Source organism: Danio rerio, chromosome 13 (genome assembly GCF_052040795.2).
Source record: "Danio rerio strain M-AB ecotype USA chromosome 13, GRCz13ab, whole genome shotgun sequence".
In the NCBI taxonomy this organism is placed as follows: Eukaryota; Metazoa; Chordata; class Actinopteri; order Cypriniformes; family Danionidae; genus Danio; species Danio rerio.
Genome location: NC_141033.1, coordinates 53,286,451 through 53,307,776, shown reverse-complemented (window position 1 = coordinate 53,307,776; position 21,326 = coordinate 53,286,451). Strand labels below are relative to the sequence as shown.

Genomic DNA, 21,326 nt, shown 5'->3' with positions numbered 1-21,326 from the left:
ATTATAAAATGTGCACACAGGTCAAAAAAGTAAAAGATTGTAGCACACATCATCATGACAATAGTGTAATACAGCTTTAACAAACTCTGTATGTTAATTGTAAACAAACTATCCTGCGTTTTAACCTTGATTTGCTGAATGCACTCACTAAAATGTTCTTTTATTGTTTCTAAACCTTATTTTTTTAAGATTAAATCAGAAGTTTATTTATATTTACTATGCTCTTTCACTATAAAACTGCAATAAAATCGGATTATGGCTGTTAAATCAGACTGAGCTGAAAGAAGACAGAAGTGTTTGTTGTATCTACAAAAATTATATTTTGTTATTCTGAATGTAGACTCTCATATAACATAAGATGGTGTATGTATTATAATATGATAACAAGATAATGGAAATATAGTTTTGTGGTTAATTAATCATTGTCATTTTTGCATAAAACATAAGAATCAAGTAACAATAAATGCATATATTCAAATAAATATGGAGAAAAAAGTAATAAAGGTTATTTTATGTAAATACTTTTTTGATAAAGGCATATGTAAAGTATCAATCAAGCTTGTGGCAATCAAAACCAATCTTTTCAAGAACGGTGACCAGTATATTTTGAAGTGACTTTTATTTTGAAGTATAGCCTGTGATGCATTTGTAGTAGGCTAGATTAAACCACATTCAAGATATTTCGTATTTTGTGACAAAGAGTGTTTCCTTTAGATGAAAATGAGTGCTTTTTATCTTCTATGGATATCAAAAATCTAAAAGAATAAAGCTTAATGCTGTCGCAAATCTTTAACATAGTTTACTAAAATATTTTATTAATATTATTATATATATATATATATATATATATATATATATATATATATATATATATATATATATATATATATATATATATATGTAATGTTTCGTTTTTCTTCTTAAAAGCTATTAAAACAATAAAGGCAGCGGGTTGTTGCTAGAAGGGATACAGCTGCGGACGGAAGTTAACGAGAATTATCTGTAATATTTATTAAATTACATTTAATTGTGTTTTATTAACGCCTACCCCAACCCTCGCGGTAATGTAAAAACTGTAATAATACAGAGTATTATTCGTATTATTTATTAAAATTGTATTTTACCACCACTACCCCAACCCTCACAGTAATGCAAAACCAGTTATACCGAGTATTATTAATATTATTTATCAAATTAACCATTAAGTTGTATTTTGTTAACGTTTACCCCTAAACCCAACCCTCACAGTAATGTAGATATATGAATTATTGTTGTACTGTGTTACAAAAATTATGCTATATATTGATGTATCCGCAGCTGTATCCCATCTTGAGACTTTGCCCCATTTTTAATAAACAATATAAATAATATTGGGTGTAATTACTGTTTTTACATTACTGTGAGGGTTGGGTTTGGGGGTTTTAGACTTTATTAAAATAAAAATAATGCGTAAATTAATAAATAATTGTTTGTCTTCGTCCGCGGCTGATACGTATCTCTCTTTTAAGTTAAACATATGCCAGAGTGTATAACAAAGCATTAAGTCATTAAAAATATTCCATTCCTTCATATATTGTATGTATTCTTAGCTTTTTTTATTATCAATGTTCTGCAAACTTGTGCAGTTGTAGTCTCTTAAAGAAAATTAACATTTTGCTTCCTACCGCAGCTGTATCCCCTTTTCTTCTGTAGCTTCATTTTTTATTTCTTTTTTGTCAGACTTGTACAATAACAAGGAAATATGACAGTTAAGTCTCATAAATGTAAAGATAACATACAAAGTGAAAATAACTAATAACAAGAAAATAAACCAAAATATGGTAAATTTGCATAAATGGGTTTACATAAATTAAAGCTAATAAACTACATCCTTTAGAAAATTAAATAAATCGACAATGATCCTTATCCTTAAATATGTTCGTAATACATTTTTTAAAATGCGCTTTTCCTATTTTTAGTCAATTTATTAGAAGAAACGAGTCAAAATCAGCAAGAAAAAAAGGAAACAAGCAAAAGAATCAAAGGATATTCAAGCCATCTCTCCGTATGAATGAAAAAAAGTGCATTAAGTATTAAAAATACATAATATTGTATTTAAAAATACAAAACTTGGGATTTTCATAGAAAAAACAACGTCTCCCGCAGCTGTATCTCTTCTTGCTGCAGGAACTCTGCGTGAGTCGTCACATCCGGTCCCCAGAAATGCTCTAGAATATTACAGCAGCTTCGCGTTTGTTCTGCTGTGTGTATTAAAGCGCGTGTCCTGCTGCTGGCGCTCTTTTAGGCTGTCAGGACAGTACAGAACATTTAATAGCAACAATTAATCACACTCATGTAAATATAAACACCGGGTCTTTGCTGGACGCGTCCGCAAGAGCATTACATTAAAATATCAACAGGTAAGAAACGGCAGGCTGGATTTGTATGGGTGTGTGTGCTCAAATGTGTGGCGTGTTTAAGTAAAAGACCGATATATATGGATATATGTGTGTGTTTGTGTTTGTGGTTGGGGTGTATTAAGGCACACATTAGTGGAAAGTGCTTAATTTAATAATTTAAAAAACTCAAATGTCATTTATGTGTGCGAATTAAACACTTATTTCAATAAGTAGTTTTGTTTACATCGAATGTAACGTTAAAAGCTGACGTTACATTACCGTTACATTCCAATCTAATGTTATAGTGCAAAATCCAACGTTACAGTTAACTAGTTTGTCGTTTTACATTTTGTTTAATATTAATAACAACATTATATTTATTAAAAATGTTGTATTGTTATTATTAGATATTAAGTAATTAGCAATATTTCCCTGTCAGATATTAGCTGCATTATTTATTGTCTTCATGTTACTGTTTTTAATTTATTTACACCTTGTTTTTTGTTTTTTTTTTGTCATCGATTATTTTATTTTAAGCTCATTATTTCAACCTGTTTTTATTTTGTATTTATTATTTTATACTATTATTATTTGAATAATAATAGGATAGGCGAAGCAGTGGCGCTGTAGGTAGTGCTGTAGCCTCACAGCAAAAAGGTCGCTGGTTCTATCCTCGGTTCAGTTGGTGTTTCTGTGTGGAGTTTGGATGTTCTCCCTGCGTTCGTGTGGGTTTCCTCCGGTTGCTCCGGTTTCCCCTACAGTCCAAATGACATGGTACAGGTGAATTGGGTAGGCTAAATTGTCCGTAGTGTATGAGTATCTGTGTGAATGAGTGTGTGGATGTTTCCCCAGAGATGGGTTGCAGCTGGAAGGGCATCCGCTGAGTAAAAATGTGCTGGAGACGTTGGTGGTTCATTCCACTGTGGCGACCCCAGATTAATAAAGTTACTAAGCCAAGAAAATGAATGAATGAATAATAATAGAATATTAATTATAAATGTTGTATTGTTGTTATTAGATATTAAGTTATTAGCAATATTTCCCTGTCAGCTATTACCTGCATTATTTATTGTCTTCATATTACTGTTTTTAATTGGTTTACACTCAGTTATGTTATTTTAAGCTCATTATTTCAACCTGTTTTTATTGTGTATTTATCATTTTATACTCTTAATATTATTTTAATAAAATTATAGAATATTTATTATAAATGTTGTATTGTTGTTATTAGATATTAAGTTATTAGCAATATTTCCCTGTCAGCTATTAGCTGCATTATTTATTGTCTTCATATTACTGTTTTTAATTTATTTACACCCTGTATTTTGTTTTTTTTTGTCATCGATAATGTTATTTTAAGCTCATTATTTCAACCTGTTTTTATTTTGTATTTATTATTTTATACTATTATTACTTTAATAAAATAATAGAATATTAATTATAAATGTTGTATTGTTGTTATTAGATATTAAGTTATTAGCAATATTTCCCTGTCAGCTATTAGCTGCATTATTTATTGTCTTCATTGTACTGTTTTTAATTTACGTACGTACTGTATTTATTTCTTTTGTCTTTGTTGTATTTATTTTAAGCTCATTATTTCAATCTATTTATTTATTACCATCATGGCACTGTTTTAATTTATTTACGTACTGTATTTGGTCATCAATTATTTTATTTTAAGCTCATTATTTCAGCCTGTTTTTATTTTGTATTTATTATTTTATACTTTATGTGTTTATATAAATAGATTTTTAGTTATGTTTGTTTAGGTTTAGTCTTGAGTTTGTTATAGTTTAACCGTTTATAAACAAATATATTTAAATATTATTCCACCCATACGTCACTGTTGTCATTTTATCAGGGTATTTAAATCTCACGTCAGTCACGTGGTCTGTGGTTTTAATGTGATGCAATGCTGCATTTGATTATTGGCAATAAAAACAGAGTCACTAATATCTTTACAAGGTGTTAATACCTGTTTAAGTGGCAACCAGGTTTAGTCGTTGACTGTAATCTGTGTTATGCAAGAATTGTTTTTATGCTCGCCTCCTGCAAACAGAAGTTTCTAGAGGGTTTTCTCTGTAGGGCGGGACTTATTGCATGCTTTCATTTTCATCTGTTTAAACTGTGATAATAATCAGTATATTTTAGTTTAACAGATGTGCTTGTAGTTTTAACTAATACTCTGTTAGTTTGTCATCTTTATATTTTTATGTATGTTGTCTTAATAGTCATGTTTAATTTTTTATTATTAATTATATGTATTGGTGTTATTATTAAATTTACGACATGTAGTACGACAAATTAAAACTGTTTTTATTTATTTACATATTTATTAAAATTTTCTGATTATTAATTTTTATTTTATTTAACAAGACTATGTTGTTTTATGTAATTTATTTCTTAATCTGATGTATGTGTTATGGTGTATTTATTTGTTATTTTAATGATTTGTTTTATAATTTTTAGTTTATTTATGATTTTATTATTTTATTATTATCTTTTTTATTAAACAGTGTTATTTGTTTGTTTGTTTAAATAAATATTGAACTGGTTTATTTATTTTTTGTGTTATTTTATTGATTAATTATTTTAAGCCAATTTTTTGATTATTTATTTTTTAATCTTATTGAATATATACACACACACACACACACACACACACACACACACACATATATATACAGTTGAAGTCAGAATTATTAGCCTCCCTAAATTATTAGCCCCGCTTTTTATTTTTACCCAATTTCTGTTTAATGGAGAGAAGATTTGTTTAAAGGGCACCTAGGTTACCCCTTTTTTCAGATTTAATATAAGTCTTTTGTGTTTCTAGAATGTGTATATAAAGTTTCAGATCAAAATACCCATCAGATTTTTCATTATACCTTTTACAAGAGGCTGTTTTATACTGATTTCCAGCAGGGGGTGGTTTTGTCGTACTGTGCCTTTAAGCCGAGTTCTGCCCGCCCACTGTTTCTACATGCCTCCTCCCTCAGCTGCGTCAGACAACACACAGACTTAAAGGAAGAAGGTCTCACGTAGCGTTTGTGAACTATTACAGTAAGAACTAACCTTTACTAATCAGTATTGTGAAGTTGCATTGATGAGTCACACACAATATCGTTACAAAGTTAACGCGCACACACACACACACACACACAGATACACACGCACACCGCAGATGACACACACACACAGGCAGGCAGACAGACAGAGCGCGCTTAGCTTAGTTAAGGCTAACCTCAAGTACTGTGTGGATATCTGTTATGCTAATGTACAAAATAAACCTAATTTAACTTCCACAAACCGGGATTGAAGCGTCTTCTTTTATAATTGTTCTGACACGCGGCTGTGCTGATGAAGTAAAGCTGAAGTAAAACGCTGTAATTAATTACACACATACTCTGTTTTAAAACACTTTAAACATGTGAAACTCACTCTTAATCACATTTGATGATGATTGCTGATCCTAGCGAACAGAACAGAGCTTTTATTCCCGGTTGCTTTGCGTATGTCTGCCTGGTCTTGTTGACATATACACGCGACTACCGGAACATGTTAATGCGCGCAGCTGTCAATCAATTCGGTGGGCGGGGGGGGGATCGCACACCTACGTAATGGTGCGATTGATTTGAAAACAGCTCCAATTGGCCGACCCTTTTTTTGTAGTTAAATTGAAAAAAAAAAAAGGACTGGGTGTGTTCATATCACCCCAGTATGACGGTCTATACACTATACCAACACAGATCTGTCCAAACAGCTTGAAAAGTCGATTTTTTACCATAGGTGCCCTTTAAAACATTTCTAAACATAATAGTTTTAATAACTCATTTCTAATAACTGATTTATTTTATCTTTGCCATGATGACAGTATATATTTGACTAGATATTTCTCAAGACACTTCTATACAGCTTAAAGTGACATTTACAGGCTTAACTAGGTTAATTAGGTTAACTAGGCAGGTTAGGGTAATTTGGCAAGTTAATGTATAACAATGCTTTGTTCTGTAGACTTTTGAAAAAAACATTACTTAAAGGGACTAATAACTTTGACCTTAAAAAAAAAATAAATAAAAACTGCTTTTATTCAAGCTGAAATAAAACAAATAACACTTTCTCCAGAAGAAAAAATACTATCAGACACACTGTGAACATTTCCTGAATCTGTTAAACATCATTTGGGAAATATTTAAAAAGGGGAAAATAATTCAAAGGGGGGCGAATAATTCTGACTTCAACTATTAAATATATAATATGCGTGTATCATTTTATAATTATTAGTTTATATGAATCCAGTCTTGCGTATGTTAATTTATCTTAATAAAATGATTATTTATTTCAATCTTATTTTGTTATTTTATTAAACCAAATATAATTTATTGACGTTTTTGTTTTGTGTGTTATTTTTAATTTATTTGTTAGTTTTTATTTTTATTTAACTATTTTCTCTGTTGTTTTGTGTGTATGTTTTTTTTTTTTTATTTAATCATTTGTTTTCTGTGTTGTTGTTTTTTGTGTTTTTATTTATTATTGTGTCTTATGTATTTATTGAATAATTAATAATTTTCTGCAAATTATTTGATTATTTATTTGTTCGAATCTTATTTAATCATTATATATATATATATATATATATATATATATATATATATATATATATATATATATATACACACACACACACACACAGACACACAGTTTGTTTTAATAATTACTAGTTTATTTGAATTCAGTGGTTCTGTTTATTTATCTTAATAATTTGTTTTAATTATTTTAGTCTCGTTTTGTTATTTTATTCAACCAAATGTTATTTATTTATTTATTTATTTATTTATTTATTTTCTTTGTTGTTGTTTTGTTTGTTCCTTTTTTTTTTCTCTACAAATATCCCCTAGCACCACAGGCATTTTGTAAAAAAATGTTTATGATATATAGAAAGTTGAAGTCAAAATTATTAGCCCTCATGTCATCTAGAAAAACAATCTAATATTTCCTAAATGATGTTGAACAGATTCAGGAATTTTTCACAGCATTTGCTATAATTATTTGTTCTTTTGAAGAACTTATTTGTTTCATTGTAGCTAGAATAAAAGCAGTTTTTAATTATTTTAAACCCATTTTATGGTCAATATTATTAGCCCGCTTTAAGCAAAATGTGTTTGGATAGTCTACAGAACAAACCACTGATATACAATGACTTGCCTAATTACCCTAACTTTACCCTAATTAACCTAGTGAAGCCTTTAAATGTCACTTTAAGCTGAATACCAGTGTCTTGAAAAATATCTAGTCTCATTTTATGTGCTGTCATGAAGGAAAAGATCAAATAAATCAGTTATTAGAGATGAGTTATTAAAACTATGATTAGAAATGTGTTGAACAAAATCTCTCTGTTAAACAGAAATTAAAAAAAAATACAAAAGGATTAAAATTTTACAGGAGTGCTAATAATTCTGACGTCAACTGTATATATAAGGTTTAATAAAATAAATTGTGTGAATTGTGCCTTTTTACATTTGAAAACTTTCATGCAACTGATTGCATCATCATTAAAAACAATACATGGCTCAGTTTACTCATACATTTTCCAGTAATTTATTCATTACTGTTTGTTTACCTCTCTGTACCTGACAGGTGTGTGAAGAAGCTGTGGGACGAGAGCGGGCACTCGGGCCCGTCGTGATGTTATGTTGGGGAAACGCCTCCTTCGGGCAGCTGGGTTTAGGAGGTATCGATGAGGAGGTGCTGCTGGAGCCCCGAAGATGTGAGTTTTTCGAGGGTAAGCGCGTGCGGGACGTGGGCTGCGGGAGACGCCACACTGTCTTCCTGCTAGAGGATGGGACGGTTTACACCTGCGGCTGCAATGACCTGGGGCAGCTGGGGCATGAGAAAGCCCGCAAGAAACCAGGTAGTGATGCACATAAAGTGATTTAAAGTGTTTATTGTCATATTTAAGGGTTATACAATCAAATTATTATGCCAATAAGGTTTAATGTGCAGTTGAAGTCAGAATTATTAGCCAATTTCTGTTTCTGTATTTTTTTAAGCACATTTCTATTCATAATAGTTTTAATAACTCATTTCTGATAACTGATTTATTTGATCTTTGCCATGATGACAGTAAATAATATCTAACTAGATATTCTTCAAGACACTTCTATACCGCTTAAAGACATTTAAAGGCTTCACTAGGTTAATTAGGGTAAAGTTAGGCAGGGCTCGAAATTAAGCTTTTTGCTTGGTAGCTCTGGTGCTCCTTACTTTAAAAACGAAGGCGCATCAGCCAAAATTTAGTCGCACCCAGTAATTATAAGCACCGTTACTACAAGTTTTATACAACATATTTATTGCATTTGAAATCAACAGTAATCAAACTAACAAGCAAAAAAATACATATGCAAGCGTGAGGAAATATGTCTCAACGAAATCCCGTCATCACAAGAAAATAGATTTTTATAACAAAACTGAGTGACCAAAGCATTCACGGAGCGCTCACCGGCCCTGCACACACTGCTGGACATGAATGAATCTGTTAACGATATAACTCTGCTGTTCTCACGGGTGCTGTCTGATATCGCACTGATGCTTTTGGCAGATACTGTATCTTATTATATGCATACGTCATGTTATTTTATGTGTCTATCGGAACCAGTTGGGTTTGTTTGCTGGAAAGATTCAGCGAGGGATTGTTGCTGTTTGGAGGACTTTATTACCTTCTCTGCTGTCCTGCTTCAGACAGTGATATTGCTGGGTGATGCGCTGCAGATGTGCAGTCATGGTTCTACGTGTAAATCAATGCTTGCACACAGTTATTTTTTTTGTTCACTGTTTTTTCTTTTATTAGCATTATACTTACTGGAAAAACCGAAATGTCCTCACACCGCAGATTTGAAAGACGCCGGTGCTTCCTCGTACTGTTGCCTCACTTTGCCGGCGCTTTCTCGTACTGATGTCTCAGCCTCACTTCACCGCCGCTCGCCATGTTAAAGTGTGGAATGATGGTCAAGCGCCCCCTAACTTTAGAGCATAGTGATTGGATATTTACTCGCAGGGGAGGAGTTTCCTCATCTCAGCTCATGGACTTACAGGCACTCACAGTCAATTCAGGGAGATATAAAACACACATAAATTATTTAAACACAAAACCGAGAAAACCGCAATTCACAAGCGCGTATTGAACCGTGGAGGTCGTACCGTACGGTTCAATATTATATTGAGAACCATGGCATCCCTAATATATATATATATATATATATTAGGAGTGTAACGATACACTCAGCTCACGATACGATGTGTATCACGTTATAATGTTTACGATTCGATATGTATCACGATATTTGGAATAAAAATTGAAAATTAAACTGAAATGCAAATTTTACCAAGTAAACTATTTTTTATGTATTTCTTTTGTTTCAACTTGTTAAACTGAACCTTCTTTTAGAAAATATATTAAACAGGCCTGTCTCTGGAAAATAAAACCATTTAAAAACTTCTTTAAAAATATTATTGAAATGACAGAGACAAAATTAAGGAACAATTTAAGTAAAGGTGCAAAAAAATAAGCTTTCTATTCAATTGAATTTAACAGTAAGAGCTTAAGGCTTTGCTTGGTCACTTGCGTTTTTTGTGTGCAAATAAAATCCACATTTCCAGGTATTTAATTCATATTTAATTAAATTCATTTAGAGATATCTCTAATTACAATTGTGACTAGTCAAAACTCATTTAGAGATATCTGCGAATATTTTTAATGGAAGTCAATGGAGGAATATGACTAGTCATAATATATTTGCAGATATCTCCAATCTGATTTCGTACTAGTACAATTGTAATTGCAGATATCTCTAATTGTCATTCTGACTAGTCGAATTATAATTATGACTAGTCAAAATATAATTTGAGATATCTCTAAATATATTTATGGATAGTCAGAACAAAGGTTTAAATGCTAAAACGGCTTGCCATACGCGCGCGTCTATCATCCGCCCTCTGTAGTAACAGCTCACGGTCAGCTCACGTCATGTGTGATTTTGCGGCCGCCAATACATCATTATATGAAGACAGAATGATATTTTAGGGTGAATTGTACCTTATAAATACAGTATGTGACTCTTTCAACACCATTAGGAGGTATCCCTGTCGCTGTGCAAAGTATGTAAATACAAAGTGTGTGTGTGTGTGTGTGTGTGTGTGTGTGTGTGTGTGTGTGCGTGTGCGCATATCACATATACATGATGAATATATATAATACACACACACACACACACACGTATTATGTCAAAACAAACTTTTATTTTGGATGCAATTAATTGCAGTTAATCTTTGCCGAGCACTAAAAAAAAATAAACAATACTAATTTGATTAATTCATGTCAATCTGTTTGTGTTTTTTTTCCCTCTGTTGAACACAAAATTAGATCATTTGAAGAATGTTGGGGGAAAAAAACAGATATGGACTTCCATAGTATTTCTTTTTACTATCTTGGAAGTCAATGGCTACCAGCTTTTGTGTTCAACAAAATGAAACTCAAACCGGTTTGGAACCACTTTTGGAAGAGAAAACTGTGAGTAAATGTTCATAATTGTGTAAGCTGTCACTTTAATACTAGGGTGGTTTCTAGTAATTCGCTGACGTTATTATTGCATGAATCACAATATGTGAACATTTGCTTCTGGAGAAAATCAAGCCTCACCCTTCATTTGCATTCTGCCACTGAAATACGCTGGACTTTCACAACATCCACTGAAATGAATCTGTTCTGTCTGAAATGTATATGACCGGTCAGTTTGACATTGGCCGCTGTTATAAAAGACTGCAACAACTGTCTGTTGCTTAGCTGTCACATGACCTCTGACCTAGAACGTCAAGTATGGAGCATATAAACAACCAGACTGTACAAAAATGTCTTTTTATTATTTGCAATTACCTTAGGGTAGACTTGTGGGTCAAAATGACCAGTGCACCATTTTACCAGCAAAAAAAAAAACACACATTTTAATTGTCTTAAAGATTGACCTCTTCAAGTAAAGTGTTGCCGAATCTGCCACTTTATTTTTAATGAATACTGATTTGCTAAATTCTTTTACACTTTAAACTTCTGCAGCTGCATTCATCTTGATAAAATACTGCCTATACTGTAGTAAAAAACGAGTGTTGTCGACTGAGTAAACTGATGAAATACTGGAAAACCTGCACATTCGCAGAGTTTGTGATGAAGATCAGCTTGTTTCTGATAGCTGATAATTAAAGCTATTGGGCTCTATTTTAATGGTGTAGGCCAGGGGTGTCCAAACTCGGTCCTGGAGGGCCGGTGTCCTGTATATTTTAGTTCCAACCCCAATTAAACACAACCTGAACCAGCTAATCAAGCTCTATCTAGGTATACTAGAAACGGTGTTAACGGAAGTTGGAGTTAAACTATGCAGGACAACAGCCCTCCAGTATCGAGTTTGGACACCCCTGGTCAGGGCACAAAGTCTAAAGCACATGGTGCAAAAGCATTAAGGACGTGTCCGAATCCACTTTTGGCTATTTATTTATTTATTTTTTACTTTTTTTTAGTTTTTATAGATTTTCTCTGAACATATAACCAGTGGGAACAAAACAAACAAAAAATAATAATACATATGTACATAAATATGCATACATATATAGGAGCAATTCCGTGCAAATGTCAACCTTGCCATGAAAAAAAAATGTTTTCACCAAAATACGGAGACCATTTTTGGGTGTTTTGGGCAAGCAAGTATTTTAAAGGGCACCTATGGTGAAAAATCTACTTTTACAGCTGATTGGACATACATGTGTGTAAGTATAGTGTATATACTGTCATATTGGGGTGATATAAACACACCTAGTCCTTTTTTTTTTTTTCAAATTTAACAACATATAAACGGTGGACCAATTGGAGCGGTTTTCAGATCGACCGCAACTTTACGTAGGAGTGTGGTCCCCCCGCCCACCAATATTGATTGACAGCTGCGCGGATTAACATGTCTCCATAGTACGGGATGAGCGCAAAGCAAACGGGAATAAAAGCTCTGTTCAGTTTGATAGGATCATCAATCATCATCAGACGTGATCAAGAGTGAGTTTAAAACGTGTGCACGTGTGTAATGAAGTACAGCCGTTCACTTCAGATTCACTTCATCACCACAGCCTCGTCTCTCTCACTGTCTCTCTGTGTGCGTGTGTGTGTCTGCCTGCATCTCTATGCTATGTGTGTGCGTTTGTGTCTGCGCTACTTGTCTGTGCTGTGTGTGTGTGTGTGTGTGTGTGTGTGTGTGTGTGTGTGTGTGTGTGTGTGTGTGTGTGTGTGTGTGTGTGTGTCTGCCTGCGTCTCTACGCAATGTATGTGCGTGTGTGTCTTGCTGTGTGTGTGTGTCTGCGCTGTGTGTGCGTGAACTCACTGTTGCAACTCCACAAAAAAATGCATCAAATACTGATGGTAAAGTACTTACTGTAGTATTTCTCACAAACGCTACGTGAGATCTGCTTTGTTTTGTCTGTCAGTGTTTTCAAACTATTCTATTTGATTTACCAAACTCACGCAAGTGGCATTTTCACATCCATCACTTCCATAACGGAGAGACGTCACATCCATAACGCTATTTTTTTCCTCATAAATGTGAAAATATTAAATAAAATAAAACCAATCAATTTTGTTATATAGAGAGCCAACTCTTATCCTTTTGATTATCATCATTTTTTTTTTTTTTTTTTTTTGTGCAGTTTAATTCACAAAATTTCTACTAAGCATGCTGTATTCTGTAAACTCACAGACTTTTTTTGTCACGTCCATAACGCATGTTTATTTTCCTTGTTTACGGATTGATATTTTTCTGGTCCCTTTACTCTGTGGTCAGTTATTCTGGAAAATATAAACAGATGTTTCAATATAATGTTAACATTTGATTTCTCTGTGAATTTATGTTTGAAATTTTTGCTGCAAAACACTGGAATTGCTTTCAGGCAAAAACATCTATTCCACACATGTATATCTATTTACATGCATGTATAAAAATATAAAATTAACCTAATCAAAATAAAATAAATGCATAAGTATAAAATAAAATATAATAAAAGTCTGCCAAACATGTTTTCACAATGATGCTTAACCTCTGGAGTTATGTAAATGTTCAATTAAAAATAATTATATTGTCGTTGTGGAGAAAGCCAGCCATTTACTCCATTTCTTATCAAAGGTCTCTAATTGTAATCGAAGTGCATGTGTCATTTGTTTCTATTTCCTCAACTTCTGCTATAATTTTGAGCCGTTCAGTTGCTGGCTCTTTTTTATACCATTTTCGGGTTATATATTTTTTGCATGTTGCCAAAAATATCTTAAATAGATATTTATCTTGCTTTATAAGTTTGATAGGAGTATCTGCCTGATAATGTACTTCAAATGATCTAGGAATATGAAGATCAAAAATATAATTGATGGCAGAGTGCACCATTTCCCAAAAACTGTTCATTCTTGAGCACTGCCAGACTATATGCGCATGATGTACTTTTTGCTATTTTAAGGACGAAAACATACTCTCTGTGCCCTGGTGCATGGTCTAACAGGGTTGTGCTTACTCTCTTAATGAGTTCTGGGTGTGTTTTAAGCATAACCTGCATTAAAACAATCAGAGTCTCGTCTCACATTCCCTTGAAGAGTCAGTTGTGTTGCTCCATGTGGCATTTGCTATTTACATTTGTGCGTGTAAAAACGAAACGCTTCACTGGTGAGAAAACAGTTAAACAGAGCATCTGCAGCGCGAGAATAAAGAATGAGCCTCCTCCATTCAGCCTCTTTACTTTCTCTACTTTTACTCTTTACTTCTTTACTTTGGTGGAGTGAGGAAACGGTGGAAACTCACTCCACTGAACACATCTATTAGCCCACATGTTTAATTTTATTTGTTAAGCCCAACAATTTACTTTAAAACTATTTCTAAATTCAGTTCTTATACCCCATATGCTGATGCAGACGTCTCCAAAACCACACAGGTGGACAAATCTGCACTTGTGTTTATCAAAGCAAATATAAATATGCATATAATCAATAATACTGCTGGTGTAACATTATATTGCATATTACATCATATATCATTATAATAATAACATTATACAGATGCAGATCGTCATGAATGAACTGAAAAAGCCCCCCGAGGTGAAGAAGGCATGGAGGCAGTGTGTTTATATTGATGTAGAAAATCATCATTTCTGGATCATTTTAATCCTTTAAATGTTTTCATCTGTGAAGATATTTGTGTGTTGCTGTTCATCCTGTGTGTGTTCAGCAGTGTGCAAATGTTTGAACCCACATAGGCGCGTAACTAAAACGCTTTACTGGACTTTACAGCAGCTTTTAGTTGATCAATGGTCTATTTCAGTTCCTTAATATAGCAATGTGCCAGCAATGCGCCTTAACACACCTCATTTATAGAGCAGCACACACACAAGTCCAGAGTGGCGCAAATGGATTTGCTGTTTAAACAACATGGTGTAAAACGTGAAAATTACCATTGCACTGGTCTGAAAATACCAACAAATTGCGCCAAACACGTCTTGTGCCTTATTGTAGAGGTCTGCATTCCCGCGGCCAACCTGATTTCTGCGGCACGGAAATAAATTTCAGAATAAATTGCGGAAGCGGTCAGTGATTGGTTTAATGTGGGCATGAGCGGGCCGTCTAGCAATATCGCTCCCGACTCCCGAGCGAGCACGCGTATGTATGTGTGTAAATAAAATAGCGCGATGCTGTGTGTAGCTTGTTTGTTGTTGTGTGTGTGCGCACGCAAATTAGAAAGAGAGCTTTGTCTGTGTGTGTGTGTGCTTGGTGCTTATGTTTGTATGTGTGTGTGTATGTTAGTGCGCACACAAATACTCCATCCCATTTTGCACTATTTTATTCTTTATTCTTTTTTTGCACATAATCCAATTGCACTAAGCACTTTTTGCATAATAAGCACAATAAAAAACAAAAAAAACACTGTACACTGTTTACATCTGTTTCATTACTCAAATCAGGTTTACATATTGTTTACTTTCATAGATATTTTATATACTTATATTTTACATTCAATCTTCGGTCACTTCTGTGTATTTATGTGTATGTTGTGTATGATGTGTATGTTGTGTGTATGACTTCACTGTGGACGGCAAAGTAAGAATCTCATTGTACAGGGAGACGTGTTTTCCTTACTGTGCACATGACAATAAACAGTTGAATTGAATTGAAATGAGAGAGAAAGAGCTTTGTCTCTCTGTGTATGTGTGTGTTTATACAGACAGCTTGTTATAGGCTGTCTGGACTCTATATAGTGGTTTTCGGTTTTGTTCTCATCCCTGCTCTTTACCAGGATCAGGCGCGGCGGGTAGAAAACGGGGCGGGGCAGGCAGCGGGGCATCAAATGCTGAATATAAGCGGGAGTGGTCGGGTTCGGGCTAAAACCTGGCGGGTGCGGGCGGGACTGGGATTCAAAATTTAGTCCAGCGCAGATCTCTACCTTATTGCGCCGGGTATATGATAGGTCCCTTATGTTTAAAAACAAATCTCTCTTTTAAACAGCACTTAGGAAGCATTTTCATTAAAATGAACAATATATTGCCTTTATTTCATGTAATCCTCTATGTTTCCATCTCGTCTCCAGAGCAGGTGGTGTCTCTGGATGCGCAGAACATTGTGGCGGTGTCGTGTGGAGAAGCTCATACTCTTGCTCTGAATGATAAAGGACAAGTGTTTGCGTGGGGTTTGGGATCAGATGGACAGCTCGGACTTTCCATTGTAGAAGACTGTCTGCGTGTGCCCAGGTAAAGATCAAATCAAGCATAAAATAAACAAAAATTAATAGATGAAAATAAATGGAGGAAAGCAAAACATGTGAGAAACGAATAATCAGCAGTCAAATATTAAGATTGGATCTATTTGCTCTATATATGAATTGCCAAATCAGTTGGAGCCCTGACTACAGTATGTATCCCTCTATAATTGGGTTCTGTACCAAAAAACACTGTGAATACTATACACTGCTCACAATTCATGATCTGCTCTTATTATTTTCTCTCCGCTTCCAGAACTGTCAAGAGCTTGTCAGAGGTTCACATTACCCAGGTGGCCTGTGGATACTGGCATTCCCTTGCTTTAGCCCGAGGTGTGCTGCTAAACATAATCCTAAACCAGATTCCTGCATCTAAAACTGCCTTCTTTACCCTAATTATCTGAAATGATGTATTCCTCCAGGAGGCGAGATATTCTCCTGGGGCCAGAATAAGTATGGTCAGCTGGGTCTGGGGCAGCAGGGAGCCTGTGTCTGCTCTCCACAGGTCATCCAGTCTCTGCAGGGCATCCCGTTCGGGCAGATTTCCGCCGGTGGAGCTCACAGCTTTGGCCTCACGCTCTCTGGGGCCATTTTCGGATGGGGGCGGAACAAGTTCGGCCAGCTGGGCCTCGGAGACAATGATGGTAAAACAAACACCTTCAGTTTTCTCTGCTCGAGTCACCTTTACTTACAGCAGGGGAAATAAGTATTGAACACGTCATGTTTTTTTCCTGGGAATAATGTCTCTAAAGGTGCTGCTGACATGAATCAGATTTTGGTAGAAATACAAACAATACAAACATGAAAATTGAAATGAGTCGTGTGTAAAAACAGCGGAATTACACAAGGAGAAAGAGCTGAACTACTGAAACATTATTAATACTTTATATAAAGGCTGTTTTTAATGATGGCAGCTTAAAGACACCTCTCATATGGAGGATGAGGCCTCATGCATTGCTCAGGTGTGAGTTTCTCAAAGACTTAAACAGAGTGTCAAAATCCTGATGCTTCTGTGGGTGTCGTCTATCAGATCTGAGCTTAATTCTGAATTCTCTATTAGATTCGGGTCAGGTGATTGGCTGGGCCATTCTACAGCTTGAATTTCCTTCTCTGAAAGCATCTGAGAGTCTTGTGGATGTATGAATTTCTAACATCTAATTCCAAATAAACAATAATCTACGTATAACTGAAAAGTTATATTCTTTGGTTTTTAATTATATCATTTCATTGGCATGCCAGCTAGGAGGGAAATTTAACCTTTGCCTTGCTGACTACAGGCTAAGCCTGAGTGATGCAATTAATGGTTTCACAGCATGGCTGTATCTATTGTATTCCCTGTCTCCAGAACATCATTTGCACATTGTTGTAATGATGTACTTATATATTGATGAGATCAGACCTGGAGAAGGCATGGCACCCAGACTTCATTTGCATGTTTTGTTTGACTGTCCCCACCATGACTGACCCCACCTACATGCTGTAACAAGTATAAAATGTATTATGTTTGCTGTGGAGTTGAGAGTTTGCTTTCGATGATGCCACAGCCACGCTGAGTTCTTCATATTAAAAAGGATTCTGCTTTGAAGATAACGAAAGATTCTCCCTGGTTTTTTTGGGCTATTAGAAGTTTACAACAGTCTCCTCTGCTGTGTTTTGGATCATTGTCTTGCTGAAATGTCCACCCTGGGTTTATCTTCATCCTCCTGCTGATGTAGATGTTGGACTGAAGCAGCTGATAGTCATTTACACTTAGGAAGGGCAGAGGCTTGCTGAAGAACTACTGAGAGATTTCAGCTGCTGTCTGGGCTTTCACTGCAGAATTCACCTTTCTTTTCTCATCTGTTTAAAACTTTTTATTTTATTACACAGAACTTAATTTGACAATTAATTATTTTTATTTTCTTTGCATATATGGATTACTTTGGTTTTTATCAACATCCGGGGAAATTTCAAGTCAACGACACCTTTAAAAATATGTTTTCTGAGGAAAATGGTGACGTGTTCAATACTTATTTTTATAATATAAATATAATACTAATATGAATATAAATAGTGCCAAATAGTGTATATATAACAGTAGTGTAATAAAGCAGGGCATTATGGTGGCTCAGTAGTTAACATTATCACCTTACAGCAAGAAGATCGCTGGTTCGAATCCCAACTGGGCCAGTTGGCATTTCTGTGTGGAGTTTGCATGTTATTCCCATGTTGGTGTGGGTGCTCCAGTTTCCTCCACAGTCCAAACACATGCACTATAGGGAAATTGATTAACTATATCGGCCGTACTATGTGTGAATGTGAATATGTATAAGTGTTTCCCAGTACTGGGTTGCAGCTGGAAGGGCATTCGCTGTGTAAAACATATGCTGGATAAGTTGGTGGTTCATTCCGCTGTGGTGACCCCTGATGAATAAAGGAACTAAGCCAAAGGAAAATGAATGAATGAATAATGAAGTAGTAAAATCCTCTGTTGTTTAATAAGATGTGTGCTGTTCTTCAGATCGCCGCGTCAAAACAGCCCTAGCAGGAAAGCTGAAGGAGTGTAAAATCCCTCCTTCCGATCTAAAGCCACTAATAAAAGGCTATATTCTTAAAGGGTCACGAAACAGCAAAACACATGTTTTAAGCTGTTGACAGTCGTATATGTGTCCCACACTGCTAAAAACACTATTAGGACACCTATATTTCACTAAAAAGTGAAAATTGGTTGTTTTTGCGTTATTTCGAGCAAATTCGTACTTCCGGTTTGAAACGAATTTTTGAAGCTGCGTCACGGCCATGACATAATAGCGTGTATTCCAGCGTGCAGACTGGCCGTCTTTACCAAGGCATCCCGTATTTCGTCTCTGAGTGTGTTGCATTCATTCATGAGTATGGCTTGGATCAAACCAATCAGCGCGCTCCATTATGAATGCGCTGCAACTTCATTAATATGCATGCTAGCTTTCTTAGACTGTACCTGAAACAGTGTTCAGACGGCAGAGAGACGACACGTCGTGTTGCCAAAAGTTGTGGTTAAAGAGTAAGAGTTGTTTGGAGATACGGGTCGCCAGTGTTGCTTTCGTAATGTGAAGGTTTTGTTTCATTTTCTCTCTATGAGCGCGCTGCTAGACTCACGCGTGGATCCGTAGACGCGGCGCGCGGCAGAAATGCGTTTGTTTGGAACATTTTTTACTCGAGAGCATTTCTCATCTATGGTGAGATCTGATTTGCTGCTCGTCTCCTTTAAAAAAGACACAGCTCCAGTATGTGCTGATTGTCCTGTCTACAGATTTGGTAAGTGTGTGTGATCAGCACCCTTTCTTTGTTCATTCAGATGGTAAAGTTATAGTTGGTATGGTCAGCTGTACTCTTACAGTGTTTACAGACGGACCTTAGTCAAAATGATTTCTAAGTTACTTGGTTTACAGTACGTTAATATCACTACAATATTGAAAGATCCGCTGTAAATGCTGCTCTCTGTGTATAAACACGTGAACACTAAGCAAACTTTTGCCGACCGTCCTGTTTAATTTTTGCCAGGATAGTCCACACACACACGGCTTTCTGACCTCCTGAGTGCATCTGAGTTACAGAGAAATGCTGAGGCTTTTTTATCTTATACGACGTGTGGTATCAAAAATCCCACCGTCATTAAATAGCAACTCCCATTTTTATTCAAACCCTGCCCATTTTTTCTCCCCCGACACTCCCACCCAAACAAAGCTTGACACACCCACTTTCCTGACTTTTTCCAAACTAGAGGTGTGAAAACATCCTGCCGTTTCAGCAGGGTGTTTTCACACCTCTACTTTGGAAAAAGTCAGAAAAGTGGGCGTATCCAGCTCTGTTTAGGGGGGAGTCTCGGAGGGACTAAAGTGGGATGGTGTAGGAGTGTCTATTTGGGCACGCGCAAGTTTCAGAATCAGAATACACACTGACACATACAGGAGAAAGTGATAGTGTTTTACCTACATGGACATCTGTAGTCGAATTATTTGCCAAATTATTAAATGGTGGACTTTAACTGCAGTTTGGCTCTTTCATTCAGGGAATTCAGTCATCTCCCTCGCGACAAACGAGATATTTGATTCAAGGAACTGCTCTAAACATGTATTTTACATGCAATGTTTGATACCGCACGGCAAATGAGAGAAAAAAAAAAACTCTGCATTTCCTGGAAACTTAGATGCACACGGCAGGTAGCGTCAGAAAGCCGTGTGTGTTATTCCGGTCACTAAATGCGGTGAAAACCCTACACGACGTTAAAGTTTTGTTGTGGTGCTAACATGTTTACACTCGGTGCAATAGTTTGTTCGATACGAATAAACAAAGAGCACTGGTCGCTCACAAAATCTGTAGAGACAGAACAATCACCAGCAACTAGAGCCGCGTCTTTATTAAGAGGAGACTACAAGCGAATCCGGATCTCAGCGTTTGCAGATGAGAACAGCTCTCAGGTAAACAATAATCCTCCTTAAACACGTAAGTTATTGTTGTCGAGCGTCGCGTACACTGTTAATCCATTGCGTGAGTCTGAGCTCTCACAGAGAGAAAATGAAAACGAAACTTAACTGCAGCAAACTATAAAAGCAACACTTCACGCTTGTTTTGCCAACACAACGTGGCGTCTCTGCCGTCTAAACACTGTGAAAGTAATGAATATTAATGAAGTTGCACAATAGAGCGCGCTGATTGGTTTGAACCAAGCCTTACTCATGCATTATGCATCACACTGTAAGACGTAATAAGACTCACTCTGGCTCAGACGTCCAGTCTGCACGCTGGAATACACGCTATTATGTCATGGCCGTGACGCAGCTTCAAAAATTCGTTTCAAACCGGAAGTACGAATTTGCTTGAAATAACGCAAAAACAACCAATTTACACTTTTTAGTGAAATATAGGTGTCCTAATAGTGTTTTTAGCAGTGTGGGACACATATACGACTGTCAACAGCTCAACACATGTGTTCTGGTGTTTCGTGACCCTTTAACAACTGGCTAACAGAATGGGATCAGTGCTCAGAAAATAAGCTTTTTGAAATTCAGCCTGAAATAGGAAAAAAATATTTATTTTTTAAGTCAAGACAGGATGAGATTGTGTATAGAAGATGCCGCATTGGACACACGAGACTCACGCATGAACATTTACT

General features: G+C 35.5%; 1 protein-coding gene across 6 annotated transcripts in view; it reads left to right on the top strand.

Annotated features, from left to right (window-relative positions):
- Window positions 1-2,234: 2,234 nt before the first annotated feature.
- herc4 (HECT and RLD domain containing E3 ubiquitin protein ligase 4) overlaps window positions 2,235-21,326 on the top strand; it is a 65,945-nt gene continuing 46,853 nt past the window's right edge. For 2 of the 6 annotated variants that reach the window (XM_087279819.1, XM_087279816.1), the window contains exons 1-6: window positions 2,235-2,399; window positions 8,016-8,289; window positions 10,798-10,944; window positions 16,025-16,184; window positions 16,449-16,525; window positions 16,615-16,836. Coding sequence is in view for 3 of the 6 variants with exons in the window: in XM_087279814.1 (XP_087135940.1) it covers window positions 8,064-8,289; window positions 16,025-16,184; window positions 16,449-16,525; window positions 16,615-16,836 (685 nt within the window). In the remaining 3 variants the exon portion in view is untranslated. Of the gene's footprint in view, window positions 2,400-5,300; window positions 5,442-8,015; window positions 8,290-10,797; window positions 10,945-16,024; window positions 16,185-16,448; window positions 16,526-16,614; window positions 16,837-21,326 lie in introns of all 6 variants that reach the window. The other 4 variants (XM_087279815.1, XM_087279813.1, XM_087279818.1 and 1 more) reach the window with 3 other exon arrangements.